A 20231-nucleotide genomic window follows, 5' to 3' on the forward strand; every position below is an offset into this window, starting at 1 on the left:
TGGCCTCCTTGTCTCCACCCAAGAGCCTGGGAGATGTCGTACCCTAGTCCTGCACTTGGCATTGCACGCCCCCAGAAAACACTTCCCCGAGCCATGTGTGTGGGATGGGATCTCCCTTCCCAGGGGCTGGGGCCAGGCCTTGGCCCTTTGGCTTGATAAAACACATCCAGGTTTACTCAGCATCAGAGCCACCTTTACAAAGCCTTTGCCTACCTTTCATCGCTGCCTCCAGTTTTCTGCTCTAACCAGCCCCCAGGGTTGCTTTGTCAGTGATGTCCCTCAGTGGGAGCCATTAAAGCTCCAAGGGACGTTGGAGGTTGCACCTGACTTTGACTTCTTGAGAGGTTTCATCAGCTTTCTCACAGGGTCTGAGGTTCATGGACTCGGCACCAAACCCACCAGAGGGGTCATTAAAATGCTTTGGGCTGATCCTCTGCTGCTGAGCTGGTCCAGGCTGCTGGGATGGAGGGAGCTCCTGGCAACTGGGCTGCGCTGCAGAGAGACAGCTCTGCCCAGGAGCAGCTCCTCTGCAAAGCACAGCAGGGCGAAGGGCCCTCCCAGGGTCTCTCAGGGAGATGAGCAAGGCAGACTAAGAGCTTAAAGGCGGTCAGGACTGGGAGGATGACTGAGAGCTCAAAAGACGAGAAATCTTTGCAGCCCTGGACACGGTCAGTCTCTGGGTGCAGGGCAATGCAGCTGTAGTTCCTGGAGGCATCTCCTCAAGCTGGCACAGCCCACAGCTTGTGGCATCTGTAAGGAGGGGCTCTTCTTAGGCAATTTTGCATCGCTGTGAAGCCACAGTGTGCAGGTGGAGGCGCCCAGGGCTGTCCTTCTGAGCAGGGTCCCCGCACCCCAGGGGGCTGTGTGCTGGGGCAGGGACTCTGCCCCCTGCCAGGGTCAGCACTCAGCCTGCCCAGGGAGCTCCCCATGGCACTGCGGGGAGCAGCTCTGCGTGGAAGGAGCAACCCCCGGTGGGGCAGGGCAGGGTCACTCTGCTGTCGAGAGGGTGCTGCATGGGTGAGGGCTGCTCACAGCTCCAGATCACCCCTGGGACATTTCACAGGGCACTTTTCAAGAAGGACATCAAGGCAGGGGCTACCTGGGAGCAAAGGTCCTTTCCAGGGTCGGAGCTTTCACTTCCCAGCTGTGATGGTAGGTGGAAATGGTGATGGAGCTGTCAGGTTTGCACAAGAGACAGAGACTCCTACAGCATTACTGTGAGCGATGACTAGGCTTTTCAAGGAACCTGATGAAGTCACTTCACACATCTCAGCCTACAGAAAGCATTAACATCAGCTTTGTGGTCTCCTCAGGGTTATCCTGATATTCTCTTTAAGACTTGCCAGCAGGGAGATCCCCTGGGCAGTGCCTTGCTGCCAGGAGGTGTCTGCAGGGCAGAGCTGAGTGCACAGCGCGTGGGATGGGATCTGTGAGCAGGGACAGGGAGGAGACCTGGGGAAAGAGAAACAGCTCCTGGCAACTCCAGCTCCAACCAGCAGAGCCGTGGGCAGGGAGTGGGAGGCAACTGCAAAGAAGGACTGGGAGAGGCCGCGTTCAGGCAGCTCTCTTTTGGGCCTTCACTGGAGATGTCTGCTGGCCATTGTCTGCTGGGCAATGAGCTGACTCTCCATTTAAGACACCCCATCCTCAGGACACCCAACTGTCTGTTTTGCCCGTCCTGCTGGGCTTGCGTGCTGCCCCCCAGAAAGGCACGGCTCTCCTGTAGGATCCCAGGGAGGGCTGAGCCATCCCTTGTGGGTCGCCAGTCTCCTCTCAGATTCCTTTGCTTCTCTCTGGGAGGGGTCGTGTCCTGCCCTCTCCATCACAACTCCACCTCTGTGCTGGAAAAAGAAGAGTTCGCAGGTCTGCCTGTTGAAACAGGACTCCCCTGCTTTCATCAGAGTCCAGTTGCTTTTCTTTTTTTCAAGAGTAATGTGTGTGCAGTCATCCTCGAGGTAGCAGAAGTGAAAGCAGAGGGCAGCTGGGAACAAGACTGATGGACACTGCAACTCCCCTGACTCTGCCCTGAGCCACAGAGAGCTGAGCTCTTTGGCCTGTCTTGTTTCAAGACTCCACACTTTCAGTGATAAAAATGAGGATTTCTACCCCTACAAATAGTACTCTCCAGATGTGATGGTGGAAAATAAAAGACACAGAGAAAATTATCATCAATACATGCTAAGCCTCTCTTCTGCAGCCCACAGGCTTAGGAGTCATGAGTGCAGATATTGAACATTTCCATTAAGGGATCCCCTCTGAGCAGGGATGGCACAAGGCCTTTTCCACGTGCCTCCCTCACCTGGCTGTGGTCTCCCTGTTTATCAGCACTGCCATGTTTGCCTACCTGAAGCCCTCCTCCATCTCCTCCGCACCCCAGGACCTGGTGCTGGCAGTTCTGTACTCAGTGGTGCCTCCAGCAGTGAACCCCCTCATCTACAGCATGAGGAACTGGGAGCTCAAGGATGCAGTGCGGAAACTGATGACTAGATGGTTTTTTAGAAGCAATATACTGCCCATCTGCTTCTACATATCACTTGTAACATAACTCATTACAGGCCCAACTTGTCTTTTATATGTTTTGTAGTTGTTAATGTTACTGGTTTTTTTATTATTTTGGGTTTTTTTACACTTCTGATAAAGTTTTCCACAAACAATTTTCATAATTCATAATATTTCAAATTCATTACCTACCTGTCTGGTTTGACCCAGAGACAGCATGAATTTCCATGAAGTTCCAGTCCACCTTCTGTGCATTTAAACATTAAGAAGGACCCTGCAGGGACTTTTTTTGTCTGAGATTTTTCCTCCAACACCTTCTCTGGAGCTGCAGAGGCAGTTCCTGTGTCCAGAGTCCCTGCACAGCAGATCAGTGACAGAGCTGGCCTCTCTAGCACCATTCCCATCAGGAAAGGGGATCTCCTCAGGGCAGTGCCCGAAGGCTGAGGTCTTTTTCCAAAGTTGTTCTCAAGAACATGCCCAAGGAATAGAGTCTCCAGAGGACTGTTGCTTTGCTTGTTTCTCCCTGGGCTCAGTGGGATGGGTCCCAGTATGGTCTTCCAGGGACTGAGCAATGTCTCAGGTGTTACTGGTTGGGGGACAGCACCCACACAGATGGGGAAGGGTCTCCAATTAACCTGCCTGGGGCTCTACAGCATGTGATAGGGCTGATGGCAGATGGGTGCTTTTCTGGAAGGGATCAGGAGCTGCCAGCAGAGCACAGGGGATCTGCAGGGACAGCGTGTGCCAGGAGGTCAGCAGTGAGTGGAGCCCACTGAGCACAGGCCTGTGCAAGGTGGAGGGACCCAGAGATAAAGTGCTAAATCTGGGTGTGAACCGCCAAGCGAGGGCTCTGCAACCCCAGGGGGTGCAGCAGGCACAGGGAAAGGAGCCTGGTGAGTGATTCATTTTACCGTCAGTGCACTTTTGTAGACTGGATCCAGTGCAGCATGCAGACACATCTCGTGGTGTTGGCAATAAGGCAGGGTACCTCTGAGCACTCTCCATGGCCACATAAGAGCTTCTGTGGGAGGCAGGCAGTGGCAGCGATGTCCTTGAGCTGGGTCTGCCTCCCAGCCTGACCAGCACAGCCCTGTGGAGTCCCCCTGTGACCCCAGGTCCCACAGCCCACTTGCTCTGCAGAGCAGCACCACCAGCTCAGGGGCTGTGGAGAGCATGGGAAGGAGGCGCAGAAATGGCCGGCCAGGCCAGCACAGATGTGCCCACCTTGAGGAAAGGCTCTGTGGAGAGATGGGATGTCCTGGGAGAAGAGCAGGATGCCATGTGTGTGCAGGGGAGACATGGGAAGAGAAACCCTTTGCTGTGGGTGCCAGCTCAGGGCAGGGTGCCCTGTGGCCGGGGCAGCGGGAGCTGCCTGAGGAGCCCCAGGGCCAGGACTCTGTGCTGTCCTGGGGAGCGGGGCTGGCCCAGGGGGTTGCAGGCTCCTGGGATGGCCTCTGCAGGACATGACAGCAGGAGAGACACTGCCACTGACCTCCATTTCCTCCTTGCTGTGGGGCCAGACCAGACTGGGCTGCAGTGCTCGGCTGGGGAGAGGGCTGGGGAGTGGGGAGAGCTGGGGAGAGGGCTGGGGAGTGGGGAGAGCTGGGAAGGGGCTGGGATGCCTGGGCTGGGAAGTGCTGGGGAAAGGGAAACACCAACGTACTGCTGAAGTGTGTGAGTGTGCAGGGTAGGGGCACACAGCAGTGTCCTCGCACACCCAGCCAGGCCTCCTGGCAGAGACATGAAGGACCAGCAGAGCAGGACCTGGTCTCTGCCCATGTGTGCTGGACACCCCAGGAAAGCTGCCCCAGGGTAATCGTCACACACCAGCCAATAACAACCACCATTGCCAGCACTGGCCTCTCACCCCAGCTCCCAGAGGTTCTTTGTCCCTCCATGGAGGGACACTGAATTACTAGGTCAGAAGTCCATGTTTGCCTTGTACAGACACATTGCAAGCATGCATGTGGTGTGTGCGTGGGGAGATGAACCCGAGTGAGCACAAATGCCATCAGCTGCTCCTGGGGATCCCATGAGCATCTGTGGGACACACGGTGTCTCCAAGTCACTTCCCCTTGAGAGTAACATCCCCTGGGAAACCACCTGCATGTGGCACTGAGATGTGCTTCCTAGAACTGAGGTCCCCATGTCCATTCCTCATGCCTTGGGGCATCTCAGAGGAGTGCAGAGCAGGGCGATACACCGCAAGGCTGAGGTGCCTGCCAGCCTCTGGGAGTGGCAACAGGAGGCCAGAGACACTACGACTGCTGCAATGCACTGCCTGTGCCTGGGCAAGGGAAGGACTTGTATCTCTGAACACCCCTGTGTACATGAGGAGTGCATGAGGACAGCTCAGACGTGGACACCTCACAGAGCCTGGACGTTTCTCTGTGTGACTCCAGGAGCAGCTCCCACCGTCCCAGTGCGATTTATGTCACTCGCCTTGGAAACGCTCATTGCCCGTTCCTCTGTCTGCTACGATATTAATTCTTGGCTTTCTGGCCTGTGCCTTCAAATACACAGCATGAAAGCAGCATGCCTGTGGAGCATCTCACCTGGGCAGTCAGAAGGGGTTCTGCATGCAGCAGCGACATTGCCCTCTAGAAGAAGGCCCTTCCCACCTTTCAGAAGGCGCAGAGCACATTTAGAGATTAGTAACACACCCAGAAGCGCACACCTCCATGTTTCACCTCTCTGACCTTCCTTCACCATTTCTTTAAGCAATGAACAAAGAAGAAAAAGGTTCTTCCTCACAGGTGTCCTACTAGGAGAGAGCACAAAGGAAGGAGCTTAGCCTTCCGTGGTGTGGCAGAAGAGTGGAATGCACCCCACTCAAAAGAGAGAAGCAGCAATAGGTTATACTGAGGTAAAGTAATAATATGACAGAGTTCAATGAGTTAGATGGAACTTAACAAAGTTTTAACAGTTGTTTACCAAGGTTCAATAAGTTTGATGGCAAGGTTCACCTTATTAATTAGTCTCAGACTTGATCAACAGTTCATGTCTAACGGAATTATCCATACCATGTTTATAATATCTGAGTAGCTATATGGATTAAGTAATGTTTCATAGTATTAATTCAGCATGCTCTCAGTCACTTACCGAGGATGTTGTCGCAGGTGAGGGATCTCTCTGCCTTGGCTAAGGAAGGATCTCTCAGTCTCAGGAAAGGGATCTCAAACCCTGAGAGGCGTCCCTGCTCGAGGGGAGAGTCACCTGGCCTGCCGTCCAGCTGCCATGCAGGGACAGCTCACATTGGGCCCATCCTGATGGTAATATGTACAGGGTGAAGTAGTTGGCTGCCAGTCAATAGTATAGACACGATATCTTCATTTTAGCTCTGGCAACTTGTATTTTTGGCTTTCAAAACCACCTTTTGGAATCTTGTTCAAGACACCTTCACTCCCTTGTACGTCAGCCAGGGGCTTTCCAGCTCACACGTTCACCCCAAGGACGTGAGGGCTGTTGCTCCTGCGTCAGCCTGAACCAAAGTGCGGCTCGGAGTCAAGTGTATCCGTCACATTGACCAGATGCAGGAACTTTGAGGGTTTTATTCCTTTAACCCTTGCCTCTCTCTCCTCATCCTCTTTTCCTAGGGTGCTCTGGAGTTTAAGGGGGGATTTTTTGTTGTTGGAGGTGTTTCTGTAATTATTTTGCTGAGGAAGGTGGTGCGGCCTTGAAGCCCTGGGAGGCGGGGAAAGGTCTTACGTCCGGCACAAAGCCGGGAGCTCTGACCCCACCGTGAGCCCTTCTCTGCCCACGGCTCCCAAGAAGCATTTTCACCTCCCCACGGGCCTTCCCGGTGCCTGTTGGGATCCCTGCCCTGGAACACGCCAGAGCAGGGGCACCGCTGCTGCGGGAGACACGACGGGACAGGGGCCCCGCCCACCCGCTTCTGCTGGAAGCCCCGCCCCCTCCCAGGACCCGCAGGGGCCCTGTGCCCCAGAAGTCGCTCTCCTCTACCGGCCATGTGCTCCGCTGGGATTGGCTGGCAGGACCGGCCACCCCTGCCGCTTGGCCCAGAGATACGTCAGACCTGGAAGGCCCTTCCCCTGCATCCACAGGGGCCACCATTTTGGTTTGGCTGCTATTTTGGGACAGGGCGCCGCCATTCCATGGCAGTGAGCTGCCCTTTTGTTAAAGCTCATACTGCTCTGTGATTGGCTAATGGCCATGTCTCGACACCGTCACAGCCGTGTGTTCTCAGGCAGCCCCTGTGATTGGCTGGCAGGACCGGCCACCCGTCCCAGTGTCCCCAGGGGCACGTCCCAAAGGAAGCCCCCTGTCATTTCCTACAGGGAGGCCGCCACTTCTGACAGCCTCATTCCCCACGTCTTTTCATCCTGCATTGTGATTGGCTGACAGCCATTTCATGATGCCTGCATACCCACACGTTCTCAGGCAGCCCTGCGATTGGCTGCCCACCTCCTTTGGTCAGGAAGTGCTCAGATATAAAGATAGCTACATTTATATAACATATATCTATTTATAAGTAAGTGTACAAATACATACAAATACATCTTTTATTTATTTCTAAATAGGTACGGTATGTTTATATATATACTTCTGTATAGGTACTTAAGTATAGAATTTTTTATATATAAGTAAACACGTATAAAGCTATAGAAAGCAAATATATAAAGCCATAGAAAAAACCATAGGTATAAAACAGATAAAACCTGTTTTTAATAAGAGCTACTGGAGTGAGCACTTAAAGTTTAAATTTGAAGAGAAACAAAAGGAAGAGGCCAGGTCGGGGTCCCCCACTTTCCCAGGCTGCAGAACAAGGCCTGACAGGTCTGGGGTGGGGGGGCTTCAGGAGGGCAGAGGGGTGCCCGAAAGGTGGTGGGGTATGGACAAGCTGGAACGTGCCCAGGGGCTACGGCCACCTCCAAGGAATAACAGACTCATTTGCCACACGATATTGAATATATATCACCATATATATATTATAATATATAATAATATATGTATATTATAATAATAACATAATGATATATATGTGGTGATATATATTCAATATATATAATATATAATATATAATATTATATACATAATAATATGTAAAATATATAATGACATCATAATATATTGTATATTATAAATTATATTTTATATAATTAAAATATATTATACTAAAATATATTATTACAAAACATATTATAATAACTATGATAATATAATAGCATAATATAATAAAATTACAATTCTTATAATATTAGTATTGTAATTATATAATATGAAAACTATAATATTATATTAAAATATATTATATTATATAATATGAGATATAGATATTATATATATTGTATATAACATATATCACGACATATATGTAATATATCACCACACGACTACATAACAAATACATTGGTATGTGCTGGTGAGGTCACTGGAGACTGAGTACCTCAACAGGACGTACATGGCAAATGGGCAGATACGTACTTGTGAGGTCACTCTCAGACAATAGGCCAGGAGCCAAACCATGACATGTGCAGCTTGTTGTGAGGTCTCTGCTGCCTGAGTAGCTGCTAGGCCAGGAGCAGGCCCATGGCTTGTGTCTGTGCTCATGAGGTCACTCCTGCCTGAGGAGCTAGTAGGCCAGGAGTAGGCCTATGGATTGTGTAAGTGCTTGTGAGGTCACTGGTGCCTGAGGAGATGATAGGCCAGGAGCTGGCACATGGCATGTGAAGGCCTTTGTGATGTCAGTGGTGCCTGAGTAGCTGGTAGGCCAGGAATAAGCACCACTCTTGTGTAGGTGTTTGCAAGGTCATTTGTGACCAATGAGCTGATGGGCCAGGAAGAGGCCCATGGATTGTGTAAGTCCTTGTGAAGTCACTGCTGCCCTGGTAGCTGATAGGCCAGGAGCAGGGCCATGGGTGCTGTAGGTTGCTGTGGTGTCACTGGTGCCTGAGTAGCTGAGAGGTTAGGAGCAGAACAATGGCTTGTGTAGGTGTTTGTGTAGGTGTTGGGTCATTGGTGTCAGAACACCTGATAGGCCAGAAGCAGGCACGTGGCAGGTTTAGATGTTATGACATCACCTGTGGCTGAGTGACGGATAGGCCACGAGCATGCACATGGCTTGTGTATGAGCTTGTGATTTCACGAGTACTGGATCAGCTTATAGGCCAAGAGCAGGCTTATGGCTTGTGTGGCTGCTTCTGATGTCATCAAAATAATATTTAGACCCCACCCAAACATGGCTTTTTGGAAGAACCATCAGCAGCAGAAGCCCGTGCACAGCACCCACACCCGTGTGACAGTCGTAACTCTTGAGCAGACAGCGATGGCAGCAGGAGGGTGTGAGGTCACCGTCACTATAGCTGCTCAGCACCCAGTGGTGGCTGTAGGAGGGTGTGAGGTCACCGTCACTCTAACTGCTGAGCACCCAGTGGTGGCTGTAGGAGGGTGTGAGGTCACCGTCACTATAACTGCTGAGCACCCAGTGGTGGCTGTAGGAGGGTGTGAGGTCACCGTCACTATAACTCATAAGCACACAACTGTGGCAGGAGGAGGGTCTGAGGTCCCGTCACCAATGGCACCGTGTGGCCGCGGGGCTCGGTGCAGAGCGGCCGTGTGCATCAGCGGGGCATGCCGGGGGCCGGGAGCTGCCCGGCCCCGTGTCTGCGAGGCCGAAGGAGCAGCCCCTGCAGCCCTGGCTGGAGCAGTCGGGGTGGGGGTGGCTCGGGGGCACCGCAGGGATGTGCCTGGGCACGGTGCCAGGAGGAAACCACAGACTTCCTGCCCGGGCGCTGCGCTGCGGGGGGAGCGCGGCGAGCGCTGCGAGGCCACGGGGGCTGTGGTTTGTGCACCTGCAGGCTCCAGCTCCCGATGCGCCTGTGGGGAAGAACGGCCCCTCGGGGACAGGCTGAGAGTCAGGGGCCTGACTGAGCCTCTGGGCTGCAGGTCTGCTGCCAGGGCAAGGCCATGGCCCAGCTCGGGCTCCTGCGAGGGACCCAGGGTGGGGCTGTGCAGGGAGGGACGGGCGAGCCAGCCCTCCTGGGATGGAGCTCTTCCCCTGCCCAAGGCCCTTGCCCAGCTGCTGCTCCCAGCACAGTGGGGTCTGTAGCAGGAGCAGGGGCTGTTTCCTTCCCATCCTGACACAGACCCCGGTGCAGTCCCAGCTCCGTGCTTCCCATGTGTCGGGGGAAGCTGGACACTCACACCTTGGTCTCTTCGATGAGCCCGCCGTAGAAGATGCTCACTGATCCTGGTCAACACAGCAGGGTGCAAGGGGTGACGGACTCATTTCCCCTCCACACTCAGCTTCTCCTGTGATGATTCCCTTACGTAACGACCATGACACCCGTAGCGGGACACATATGTCCCTCATATATGGTCATGAACGGCGCTGGAGAAGTTCATTGGAGGGCTGGGCTGTGTCGGAGGGGAGATAGCTCCCGATAACGTCTCAAAAGGTGCTGCTGCTGCTTTGATTGGCTCCTCCTGCAGCTGGGTCAGCATCTGCAGAGATATATTACCCTCCCATCGTCGTTGTCCCCGTGAGTCCCCAGGAGCCGTGGCAGGGAGTGGGGCACAGCAGGGCTGTGCCACCAGGGCAGGAGGCTCAGGATGGGGATGGAGGCACTCCTGTCCCCGCGGGTGCTGTGGCTGCTCCTCTGGGTGCAGCTGTGCAGGGGTAAGTGCCGGTTCCCTTGTCTCACAGCCCAGGGCCGGTGGGTACCAGCGGGGTCATCGGGATCCCTTTGGGAATGGGCTTTCTTTCCAGGCTCCACTGAGACAAGGGTCAGAAGGTGCTCAGGTCCATGGACCTTGTGCCTTTCCCCGTGCCTCTCTGTGTTTAAGGCAGCCTGTGCCTGGCTGCATTTATGGACACCCCCATCCTGGGTGACCCTTTTGGGACCCCTTGTTCCCCAGGCCTGTGCCCCTGAGGCTGGCAGTGGCCCAGGTGGTGATGGCAGCACTCAGCGATCCCCAGGGCACAGCCAATCTCCAGGGTGCCCCGGAGGGTTTGTGTGCTGCTCCCTGCCCCAGGGTGCAGGGGAACCCCGACCCCAGGAAGGCAGTTTGTGCCCCACAGAGAGAAGGGGCCCGGGCTGTCTGCACCCACAGGTGGCAGAGAAGCTTCCTTCCTGGGTGTCTTGGCCAAGCACAGGGGCTGGGCTGATGCCTGGGGTGAGGAGGGCACATGGGTTGGGGGGACCCTTGGGATCATCTCGGTGCTCCCTGAGGACATGGGAAGCCCTGGGGGTGGTGTGGGTTTGGGTGGTGGCAGGGCAGGTGGTGGGCAGGGGAAGCTGCGGGCCTGGGGGCATGGGGCTTTCCAGGGTGTGCTTGGCTGGGGAAGAGACGGTGCCCTGTGCAGGGCCTGGGGGCACGGTGTGTGGGTGGGCATGGGCAGGGGGCTGTTGGAGTGAGAGGAGGTGCTAAGGGCTGTGGGGCAGTGAATGGCCCAGCAGGGCTGGAGTTGGCCCCCCCAGCCTGCACAGCCCGTGGGGAGAGGAGGGACCCCCACACTTCCCCAGGGACAGCTCAGGGAGGAGAGGGCTCCCAGCCTGGTGCTGTGACTCGACTCCCAGAGCTGCAGTCTGGGGCTCGGCCCTTTCCTGACTGGTCCTGTGTTTTGGTGTTTGAAGGGGCTGCAGAGGTGAGGCTGGAGGCTGGCGGCAGGCCCTGTGCTGGGAGAGTGGAGGTGAAACACCAGGGCCAGTGGGGGACTGTGTGTAGTGACTCCTGGGACATGGCCGATGCTGCAGTGGTTTGTAAGCAGCTGGGCTGTGGGTCTGCTCTCAGAGCCCCAACGTATGGACACTTTGGGCCAGGATCTGGCCCCATTTGGATGGATGATGTTGACTGTGCTGGCACCGAGTCTGCCCTGTCTGACTGCACACACAGTGGATGGGGTAAACACAACTGCGAACACAGTTTTGACGCAGGAGTGATATGTTCAGGTAAGGGGTCAGCCCTTTCTCCAGCTTTGAGACCAGGATGAGGGGAGGGAACTGGCTGTGCCCTCAGGAAGAAATGAGCAGACACCAGATCAGGGCCCAGTGTGGCCAGTTGCACTGCTGAGCTGGGACATATATTGTTGGTTTTGCCAGCGCCTTTGGAAAGCCCCGTGAGAGCCAACCCTGGGTGCACACACCCTTCCTGGTCCCTTACGTGGCTCAGCCCACCCTCCATTGGTGCCTGGGGCTCAGGTGAAACCCCCTCCCTGCCCCTTGGTGTCCGTAGGTGCCCATCTTTCTCCTCCCATTCAGGCAGGACCTGTCTGGCATTGCCAGGGGCCAGGTCCCCCCATGCCAGAGGAACCGAGAGTGGCTCATGCGGCCACCCACAGCCCCAGGGAAGGGCACAGAGTGGCCAGGGACTTTTGGGTTGTGCCTCCTGGCAAGCATGAGTCCCTCAGCCTAAGCAAAGGGGCTGCTCAGAGGGCGAAAGCGCTGGCCTTGAGCAGAGGAGCAGGGTGGGGCACATGGCACCCCATTCCTCTCTCAGGGTCACCCCGTGAGAGCCACCCCATGTGGACATGGCCCCGTGCTGTCAGTGGTGACCCCCTGCCCAGCCTCTCCTGCCTACCCCAGCCCCAGCTGCCCTGTGCCACAGGGGCTTTGCCAGCACTTGCACTGTGCTCGGTGCCTGTCCTTGCAGCGGGAGCTCGTGTCAGCCCAGGGCTGCCCCTCTGCCCGCTCTCCTGCCCTCTGCCTGGCCGTTGATGGGGATGTGCGTGACTGGCAGTGCACTCTGGCCCTGGCTGAGGACCCCCTCCCTGGGCAGGTGCCAGAGTGGGGGGCTGGCACAGACACTGACTGTACATAGAGCTGTGCCATAGCTGTACCCCGTGAAATGGCCCATCTAACAGCAGCGCCGCAACAGCCTGAGACCTCCCTGAGAGAAGGGTGTGTTACTGGGAATTCCAGGGGTTCCTCAGCCAGGCCCTGAGCTCAGTGGGCAGATCAGGCTGCAGCAGCCAACAGTGCCTTGGCCAGTCTCCCTGGGCCCCAAGTGCTTGCAGTGCTGCCAGGAAGCCCAGGGTCTCCAAAATGGCAGCAGTTTGTCCGAGCAGTGCCTGCGGCTGGGGGTTTGGGAGAGAAGCAAGGCCACAAGTGCTGTGCTGATGGCTGAGGAGCGGCAGGGTGTCCCTGGTGTGTTTGTGCCATCAGCAGCCCCTGGGAGCTGCTGGGAGGGTCGTGGGGCTCTGTGCCTGTGGCCACCTTGCAGACCAGGTGGGACGTGGGCATGTAACTGCCAGAGGGCTCTGGGAACTCTCCAGGGACTTTGATTGCTCCAGGATTTGTCCGGCTGGTCGGAGGGGAGAGCCCTTGCTCAGGACGCGTGGAGATCCACGATGGGAACCAGTGGAAAACTGTCTGTGACTCAGACTTTGGTCCCAAAGCTGCCGACGTGGTCTGCGGGGACTTGCATTGTGGCGCAGCCCTGTCTGTGCCCAGGGCAGCTGACTTTGGAGAAGGTGTCGGTGCCATGTGGGACAGAGAGCTGCAGTGTGTGGGGAATGAATCCTTCCTCATGTTCTGCCCCAGGGGATCCCGCAGAGACCAGCCCTGCACCCACACGAACGCTGCTGGTGTCACCTGTACCCGTAAGGACTGAGGGTGGGGTGTTCCATATCTGGGGGTGTGCTGGGGCCAAGGGGAGCAAGGCCGGGACAGTGCCATGCTGTGCTGGGTGTGAGGGCTGGAGGGGTGATGTGGTTGTCTGCAGCTCTAAAATCATGCAGAAGGAGGAGAAAATGAGGCACTCTTCCATTTCGCATCTCCTTCATCTCCTGAGGAAGCGAGAGCACAAGTCTGCCCTGTCTCATCCTTCTCTGTCCCCAGAGTACACAGGGTTCAGGCTGGTGAACGGCAGGACGGCGTGCGAGGGGAGGGTGGAGGTCTATGTGCTGGGGACCTGGGGCACCCTCTGTGCCTCCCGCTGGGATCTCTCGGACGCCCACGTTCTCTCTCGTCACCTCGACTGCGGGTTTGCTGAGTCCATTCCCAGAGGAGGGCATTTTGGGAGAGGCACGGGACCTGTCTGGAGAGACTCATTCCACTGTGATGGGACTGAAGCCCACCTGGGACAGTGCCCAGTGACCGCCCTGGGGGCCTCACCGTGCTCCCATGAGAACGAAGCTGCTGTCATTTGCTCAGGTGAGTGCTCGGACAACGCTGTGTTAACTCCATTTGTCCCTTGGGTGTTGCATGGCCACCCAAAGCAGAGGACCTCATGGCAGCACCAGGGTGAATTTCTCCCTCGAGAAACCCTAGCTTCACCAGGAATGCTCTGGAGAGCTTTAGCTGCTCAGACTGTCCACCCTGATGTGGGAGAGCTGAGGACTGACCAGGGTCAGGCATCTCTACTGCCCCCAGGGCAGCGGCTCAGGCCTTGGGGCCACCACCGGGCCAGCAGTCCTCTGCTCTCCTGCTGCAGGACAGACCCAGAACAGGGCTGTGGGGCTCAGCTCCATCCCTCTGGCTGCAGACAGCCATGTCCCAGCCCCAGAGAGCCCAATCCCCCACCCACAAGGGGTGTGAGCTGCAGAGCAGGGCTGAGCTTTGCCCTCGCTTCTGGTCAGCACAAGTTCCATACTTGTTCTGTGTGATCGGAAAGGCCCCCCTTGCTCTGCTCCCTGCCAGGGACACAGGCTCCCAGGCCCAGATCCCCAGGGATGCAGAGGGGCAGAGGTGTGTGTGCTCTGCCCCATGGCTCAGCAGTGCCAATGCCAGCGCTGAGGTGAGGCAAGGCTTGTCCTGGGGCTGCCTGACCCCAGGCCACCACCGGCTGCTGCTCCCTCCTACAGGAGCTGCCCCATCTGCCTCAGCAGGGACGTGTTGGGTGGCTCTGCCCCACCAAGAGCAAAGAGAGGGTCTTGCTCAGGAAGGCTCAGGGACTGGGGAAGCAAGCCTGTGGAAAGCTGCTCCTGAAGCTGACCGCAGAGGGCTGGGGGCAGGCGGGTGAGCTGCAGGGTGTTGTGAGGGTTGGAGAGCCTGGAGAGGTGCTGCAGGTTTGTGGGCTGTCTGGTGCTGCTGAGGGCTGGGGCATGGCTGCTCTCCCCAGGCCCAGGCAGCTCCACATCCCTGTGGCTGATGGGTGGAGGGAGCCGGTGCGACAGGCGAGTGGAGATCTTGCAGCGCGGGACGTGGGGCCGAGTCCTGGATGAGCAGTGGGACATGCAGGAGGCCAGCGTGGTGTGCCGGCAGCTGCGGTGCGGAGAGGCAGAGACAGCCTACAACCCCCCGAAGCCTCAGAGAGGGATGGGTCCCATGGGGCTGCGAGGGGTCCGGTGCGCAGGGCACGAGGCCAACCTGACCCTCTGCAACACCTCCCTGCCCATGAGCGCGCTGGCAGCAGGGATTGCAGAGGACGTGGGGGTCGTTTGCTATGGGAGCCTGGTGCCAAGTGGGCAGCAGCCTCTGTGGGGCTGGATGTGCTGTGGCTTCTGCCTGCAGGGCCCTGCACCCCCAAGCGCATCTCCTGGGCTGCCTGCGCCACCCTGCCCAATACCCAGAGCAGGGCCCTGGGCCCTGTCCTGGCCACCCTGACCAGTTTTGCAGGAGGGGCAATTTGGGTGGGATGTGCCAGGGATACATGTGCACACCCGCACACACAGCATGTCAGAGAGGAGACTTTGAACACCCACCCTCTCAGCCCAGCTCTCCTTCTTCTCTTCTACAGCTGCACCCACGACAGCAGCTGCAACCCCCTGAGTGGGTAACCTGTCCTCACCGCCAGCGCTGGTTCTTCTCATGGCCAGCTGTGACCCATGGCGGGAGGGAAGGGGCTCCTTGCTGGGATCTGAAACTCCTAGGAGGAGGCACTGAGATAGCAGTGGGGTGCGGGGGTTGGCATTTCCCCATCAGGGTGGGAGCTTCCTCATGACTCACTCCTGGGGTTGTCTACCCCTGGTGTAATGGGGGTCAGGACTGGGGTGTCCCAGCCCCCCACCTCTCCCAGGCCTGGGGCTGCCCTTTTTGTTCTCCTGCCACGCAGATCCCACCCGGGGCCATCCGTCCTCCAGCGGGAGAGTCTCATTGCCTGTCATCATCTGCATCATCCTGGGGGCCCTTCTCTGCCTTGTCCTGGCCCTCCTGGCTGGGCAAGTGCGAAGCGCCAGGGCTGGGCACGGAGGTGGGTCGCGGGGAAAGATGCCTCCTGGCAAGGCCAGGGGTGCTGTGAGGTGTGAGTGAGTGGCACAGGCAGAGCTGGGGGGATAAGGGTGTGTGCTGCCTTCATTCCCATGTACCGCCTCCTTGACTGCCTGACCATGGGCCACCAGCAGCAAGGGGCAGAGAGGGTCCAGACATGGGGGGAGGTAGGGATGGGGCAAGGACAGAAATGGCAGAGCTGGGCTCGGGTAGTGGGACTGTGCTCTGGCGATGGCCGTCTGCTGGCCGATAGGACCAAAGCTGGGGGAGCAGAGTGGGATCCTGTCCCGTCTCTGCCTGTCCCTGGGCCAGCCCTGCTGCTGTCCACAGGCTCTGGGAGAGTTTGGGACCCCTTCCCTGAGGCCGTGTATGAGGAGATCTGTTACAGCCCGGCGTGGGAGAAGCAGGCAAGGTTCAGTGGCTCAGGTGGGTGTGGGTTCCTCCCGGGGGGCACATCTGCCAGGCCCTTCCCCCTCACCCCCCACCCATGGCTGACCCCCTGCAGTCCCCTGGCCCATGATCCCTGCAGTGCTGGGGCTGTGGGGGCTGTGGGGAGAGCAGCCAGGTCCTGGGCCCAAGAGAGGAGCTTCCTCCCCACCAGTTCTTCCCGTCCCAGCTGGGGAGAGCCCCTCTCTGCCTGTCCCTGCACCCCTATGGGACACCTGAGGGGGGAGGGAAGGGGCTGTCCCAGGGCAGCTCTGGGAGCCCCTTTGAGACAGGGTTTGTCCTGGGGGAGCAGGGTGAGTCCTGAGCCCTTCTCCCCACTCAGCCCTGCCTCTGGGGGTCCCCCGTCCCCAGCAGCACTGACCACAAGCCTGGTCAGCAGAGCGCACTCCCCTAACAGCCGCTGCACCTCTCTCCAGGCTCCTTTTCAGAGGGGTCCCTGACCAAGGTGCAGCCCTACCCTGGGGACAGCAAGGAGGAGGATGGTCCAGGATCAGCAGCAGGTAATAGGGTGCGGGAAGGAGTGGATCTCTCCTCCCTGCAGACATGTGAAGAACAGCAGTGTCACCGTCGGAGCTGGGGAGGACATGGGGGGTGTCTCCTGTGGTGCTGCCAACACTGGTGTCTGAGTCCCATGTCCCTGTGCATCCTCCCATCCTCTTCTCTGCAAATGTATCTTCTCCCTGTCACCAGCTCCCCTCTCCTTTCAGACGTCCCTGTCCTGCCCGGAGGTGACCCAGCGGATGGCTATGATGATGCCAGGGAGGTTTCTGAGCCTGGGGAGGATCGTGCCCCTGGGCAGGGAGACTGGGAAATGGCCAGGGCACGAGAGGAGGCAGCAGGACCCAGGGATGCACCTGGAGGTGAGAGGGAAAGAGAGCACTGCTGGATCCTGGGCTACCATCCCTGGTGCTGGATCAGTCATTGCTGCACTGAGAGCCAAACCTCCTACGATGGGGGAACGTGCACCAGGAGTTTTCCTTGGGTTCCAGGGGTGGGAAAGGGAGCTGAACATCTCCGGACTGGTGAGGAGAAGGGAGGAAGGTGATGTACAGAGCAGGAGGGGGACCCCATGGGGTGAACGTGCAATGGCTGCCTTGGTGCTTGCAGGGGCAAAGCTGTGCTCCCAGAGACGTGCTGGGGCCCCTGGAGCTGAGGGAGATGCCTGGGCCCTGTCCCCAGAGAGCACAGGCTATGACGATGCTGAAGAGGTGCCTCTGGCACATCCCTCTGAGGACACACAGCCTGTGCCACCAGAGCTCAGTGCACAACAGTCCCTGAGCCCTGCGCCAGGAGAGCCCGTCCCTGTCATGCAGCTGGGTGCAGCCAGGAGTGAGGAGAGGTCTGGGCAGCTGGGAGAGCCATGAGCACCAGGGAACCGTCTCCCTTTTCCCACAGGCAGCAGAAACAGCTGGGCATTTCCTCTATGTTTGTTCCCCTGTTTTTGCACCATGCCTCCCTATTTGTTCTTATTAAAAGCCTTTAGGGGTTTGAGCCACAGCTGGTGCTTGCCTGGACCGATGTCGGGGTGTCTCCCTGAGGCTGATCGGGAGGAGCGGAGCACAAAGACGTGGTGGTGGGCAAGGGGCACGTCTCATGGACAGCAGTCTCAGGGTCAGATTGTGGGGCTGCAAGAGCCCCTGGTCCCTGGGGAATATTCCTGCTGACAGAGACATTTCCATCCTGCCAGCCACAGTTTCCAGCCAAAATGTCTCTCTCCAAGGTCCCAGGAGTGCCCATCTCTTCACCTCGGGGTTCCCCAGTTGCTCTTTCCTCTCCCACAGCAGTGTTGCCCCATTCCCTGCTGGGAGCTCCTCCACCCCTGGGGTGACCCTGTTGGGCCCAGGGGGAGCCCAGGCTCACACACCCCTCTGCCCTGGTCCCTGGAGCTTTCCTGCTGGCAGCCCCCAGTCCCAAGCCCGCCCCTCCATCCCCAGCCCTGGGCCCATCTCTCCCTGTGGAGATGCAGGGCTGGAGCCTGCCCTGCTGGGGGTTTCCCATGGGATGGGGCTGTGTTTGCAGTGCCCTTGCGTGTCACCATCCCCTTAGGGATCTCGCCCTGGAAACACTGCTCTCCCGTGGATGTCCCACAGCCTTGCTCTGCCCAGCGTGAGGGAAAGCAGTGCAGAGGGTTGGGGTCTCACTGTTATGCCCTTGGGTAGGTCCTCAGGAGCTGCAGGAGCAAGCCCAGATCTGGGGCACAGGGATGATCCTGCATTGCTCCAGAGCACAGACCCAGCCTGCAGGGCCAGATGGTTCAGGCCCCAGAATGCCATGAAACGGGCTCTCTCTGCTCAGGTGTGCAGAAAAGAGCATTTGAACCCTCCTGAGATGGGGGAAGTCCGGACTGCCTCTCCGCTGGGGCCTGATCCTGGCACAGGGCTGTACTACAGAGCACTGCCCCTGCACGTCTCTGCAGGGCAATGGGGCAGAAGAAGGCTCTTGCTGCAGGCGCTGCTCCCACGCTCTGGCCCACCCTGGGGTGTTTTGATGGAGAGGAGCAAAGCCCTTCCCTTGAGCCTCCCCTGCCCCCCAGGGCTACAGCCCTCTGTGTCACATCTGTCCCCAACTCCAGAGCAGGAGCAGAGCAACAGGCTGAGGGAAATGCTCTCCCTGGGCTGAGGTGCCCCCAGGCTCTGATGGCAGCCCAGGGCATGCGGTGGAGGGGACAGAGGAGCAGAAAGCTCACAGCCCCCCATCCAGGCACTGGGCCTCCCCCTGCACCCCTCTGCCCCCCAGCATCCCTGGAGGTGGGGGGAAGGGCAAGCTTCCGTCTCCCTGGGGCTAAGGGTCTCTGTGGCAGGGTGGGTCAGCTGAAAGGCTGACGGTTTGGCCACACGCAAGGATGGTGTCCTCGTGGTGCTACAGCTGGGGCAATTGTGTTGCCCAGTGCCATAGATGTTTTCCCCACTGAGCCCCTGCCTGGCAGAGAGGGTTTGGGGGAATCAAAACCAGACCTCAGTCACCATGAACTTCTGGAGGGGTTGAGTGGAGGAGTTAAGGGGCTGGGCTGCTCATCCAGTCTGCTTTGCACACAGGGCCCCAGGGCCCATCCTTATCAGTGACTCTCCTATTCTTGCTCAGGAACAACCTAGAAGGACTCTTTGGGAGCAGTGAGAGTCCTGCAGGCTCTGACCCTGCAGCCAAGCACTTTCAGGTTCATGCTCAAAGCTGGCCAGACAGTAACCTTGCTTGGACAGACAGTCTCTCCCTCTCCCATTCCTCTTGTTTGTGCTCAGTTACGAAAAAAGCCAAACTCCTGTGGAGGTGCTGGACAGCTGGAGATGACCAGCTGAATGATCCTCAGCACGGCTTTGTCAGCTGTCCTGGGCACATCAGAGGTCTTACTGGGACAGAGCTCCGGAGGGAGGATGCTGCCATTCAGGACTCAGCTCCAGGGCGTATGTCTCCCTGGGACTGTGGTGATGGTGACCTCTGGTCTGGGAAATGGGGTCCAGGTGAAGGAGGTGTGTGAGGATGGGACCAGTCTGTGCACCACTGAGAATGACAAAGAGGAGAGAGACAGGGGCTTTGCAGAGACCCCGCAGAGGAGAGATCTCGATCCCTGTGGAGCAGGGAAGGAGGGACAGCTGGAGACCACCCCGGAGGAGCACTGAAGGGAGACTCCTGCCCCAGGAGGGGCTGGGGACTGTTGGTGCTGGAGGAAGGCTCCTTCTAAGCCACAGATCGACAGCTACAGAGCCGGGATGGTGCTCTGGCAAGAGGTGAAGGAGCAAGCAGGGCTGGGGCAGGCTGGAAGAAGGCAGATGGGCTTTGCAAACATGTAAGGGAGAAAACGACTGCTGAAGCCCGGGGTTGAACCAGGGACCTTTAGCTCTTCAGTCTAACGCTCTCCCAGCTGAGCTACTTCAGCCCTGCCTTGCGCCCCCAGCCCTTGTCCCTGTGGCAGCGGTGCCAGGCCCCAGGCTGACACACAGGAGGAGGCTCCTCAGGGAGGTTCCCAGGGAAAAGCTGTGCCCAGCCTCCGGCAGAGGGGACCTGGCCCCTCCCTGCCTCCAAGGCCCCGTGGGCTCCAGGTTTGGTGGAGGCCAGCTCGCACTGGCTGTGCCAAGATGTGTCTGGGCCTTGTACGAACGTGACAGTGGCAAAGGTAAGTGGGCAGGCCAGGCATGGGCAGCTGCAAAGGCTGAGGGTGGAAGAAGCGTGGGGCTGGTGGAA

At 57.8% G+C, this 20231-nt stretch overlaps 2 protein-coding genes across 2 annotated transcripts in view; one reads left to right on the top strand and one right to left on the bottom strand.

Annotated features, from left to right (window-relative positions):
* Window positions 1-20231, top strand: part of LOC309600793 (olfactory receptor 14C36-like) — a gene marked incomplete at both ends in the record, with an annotated part of 247700 nt that overhangs the window by 67207 nt on the left and 160262 nt on the right. The window lies entirely within an intron of this gene.
* LOC309600776 (scavenger receptor cysteine-rich domain-containing protein SCART1-like) overlaps window positions 9660-20231 on the bottom strand; it is a gene marked incomplete at both ends in the record, with an annotated part of 35039 nt that continues 24467 nt past the window's right edge. Inside the window, one exon of the mRNA XM_082333364.1 lies at window positions 9660-9709. Within this exon, the coding sequence (XP_082189490.1) occupies window positions 9660-9709 (50 nt within the window). The remainder of the gene's footprint in view (window positions 9710-20231) is intronic.

This window comes from Platalea leucorodia (genome assembly GCF_965183815.1).
Source record: "Platalea leucorodia genome assembly, chromosome: 25".
NCBI lineage: Eukaryota > Metazoa > Chordata > Aves > Pelecaniformes > Threskiornithidae > Platalea > Platalea leucorodia.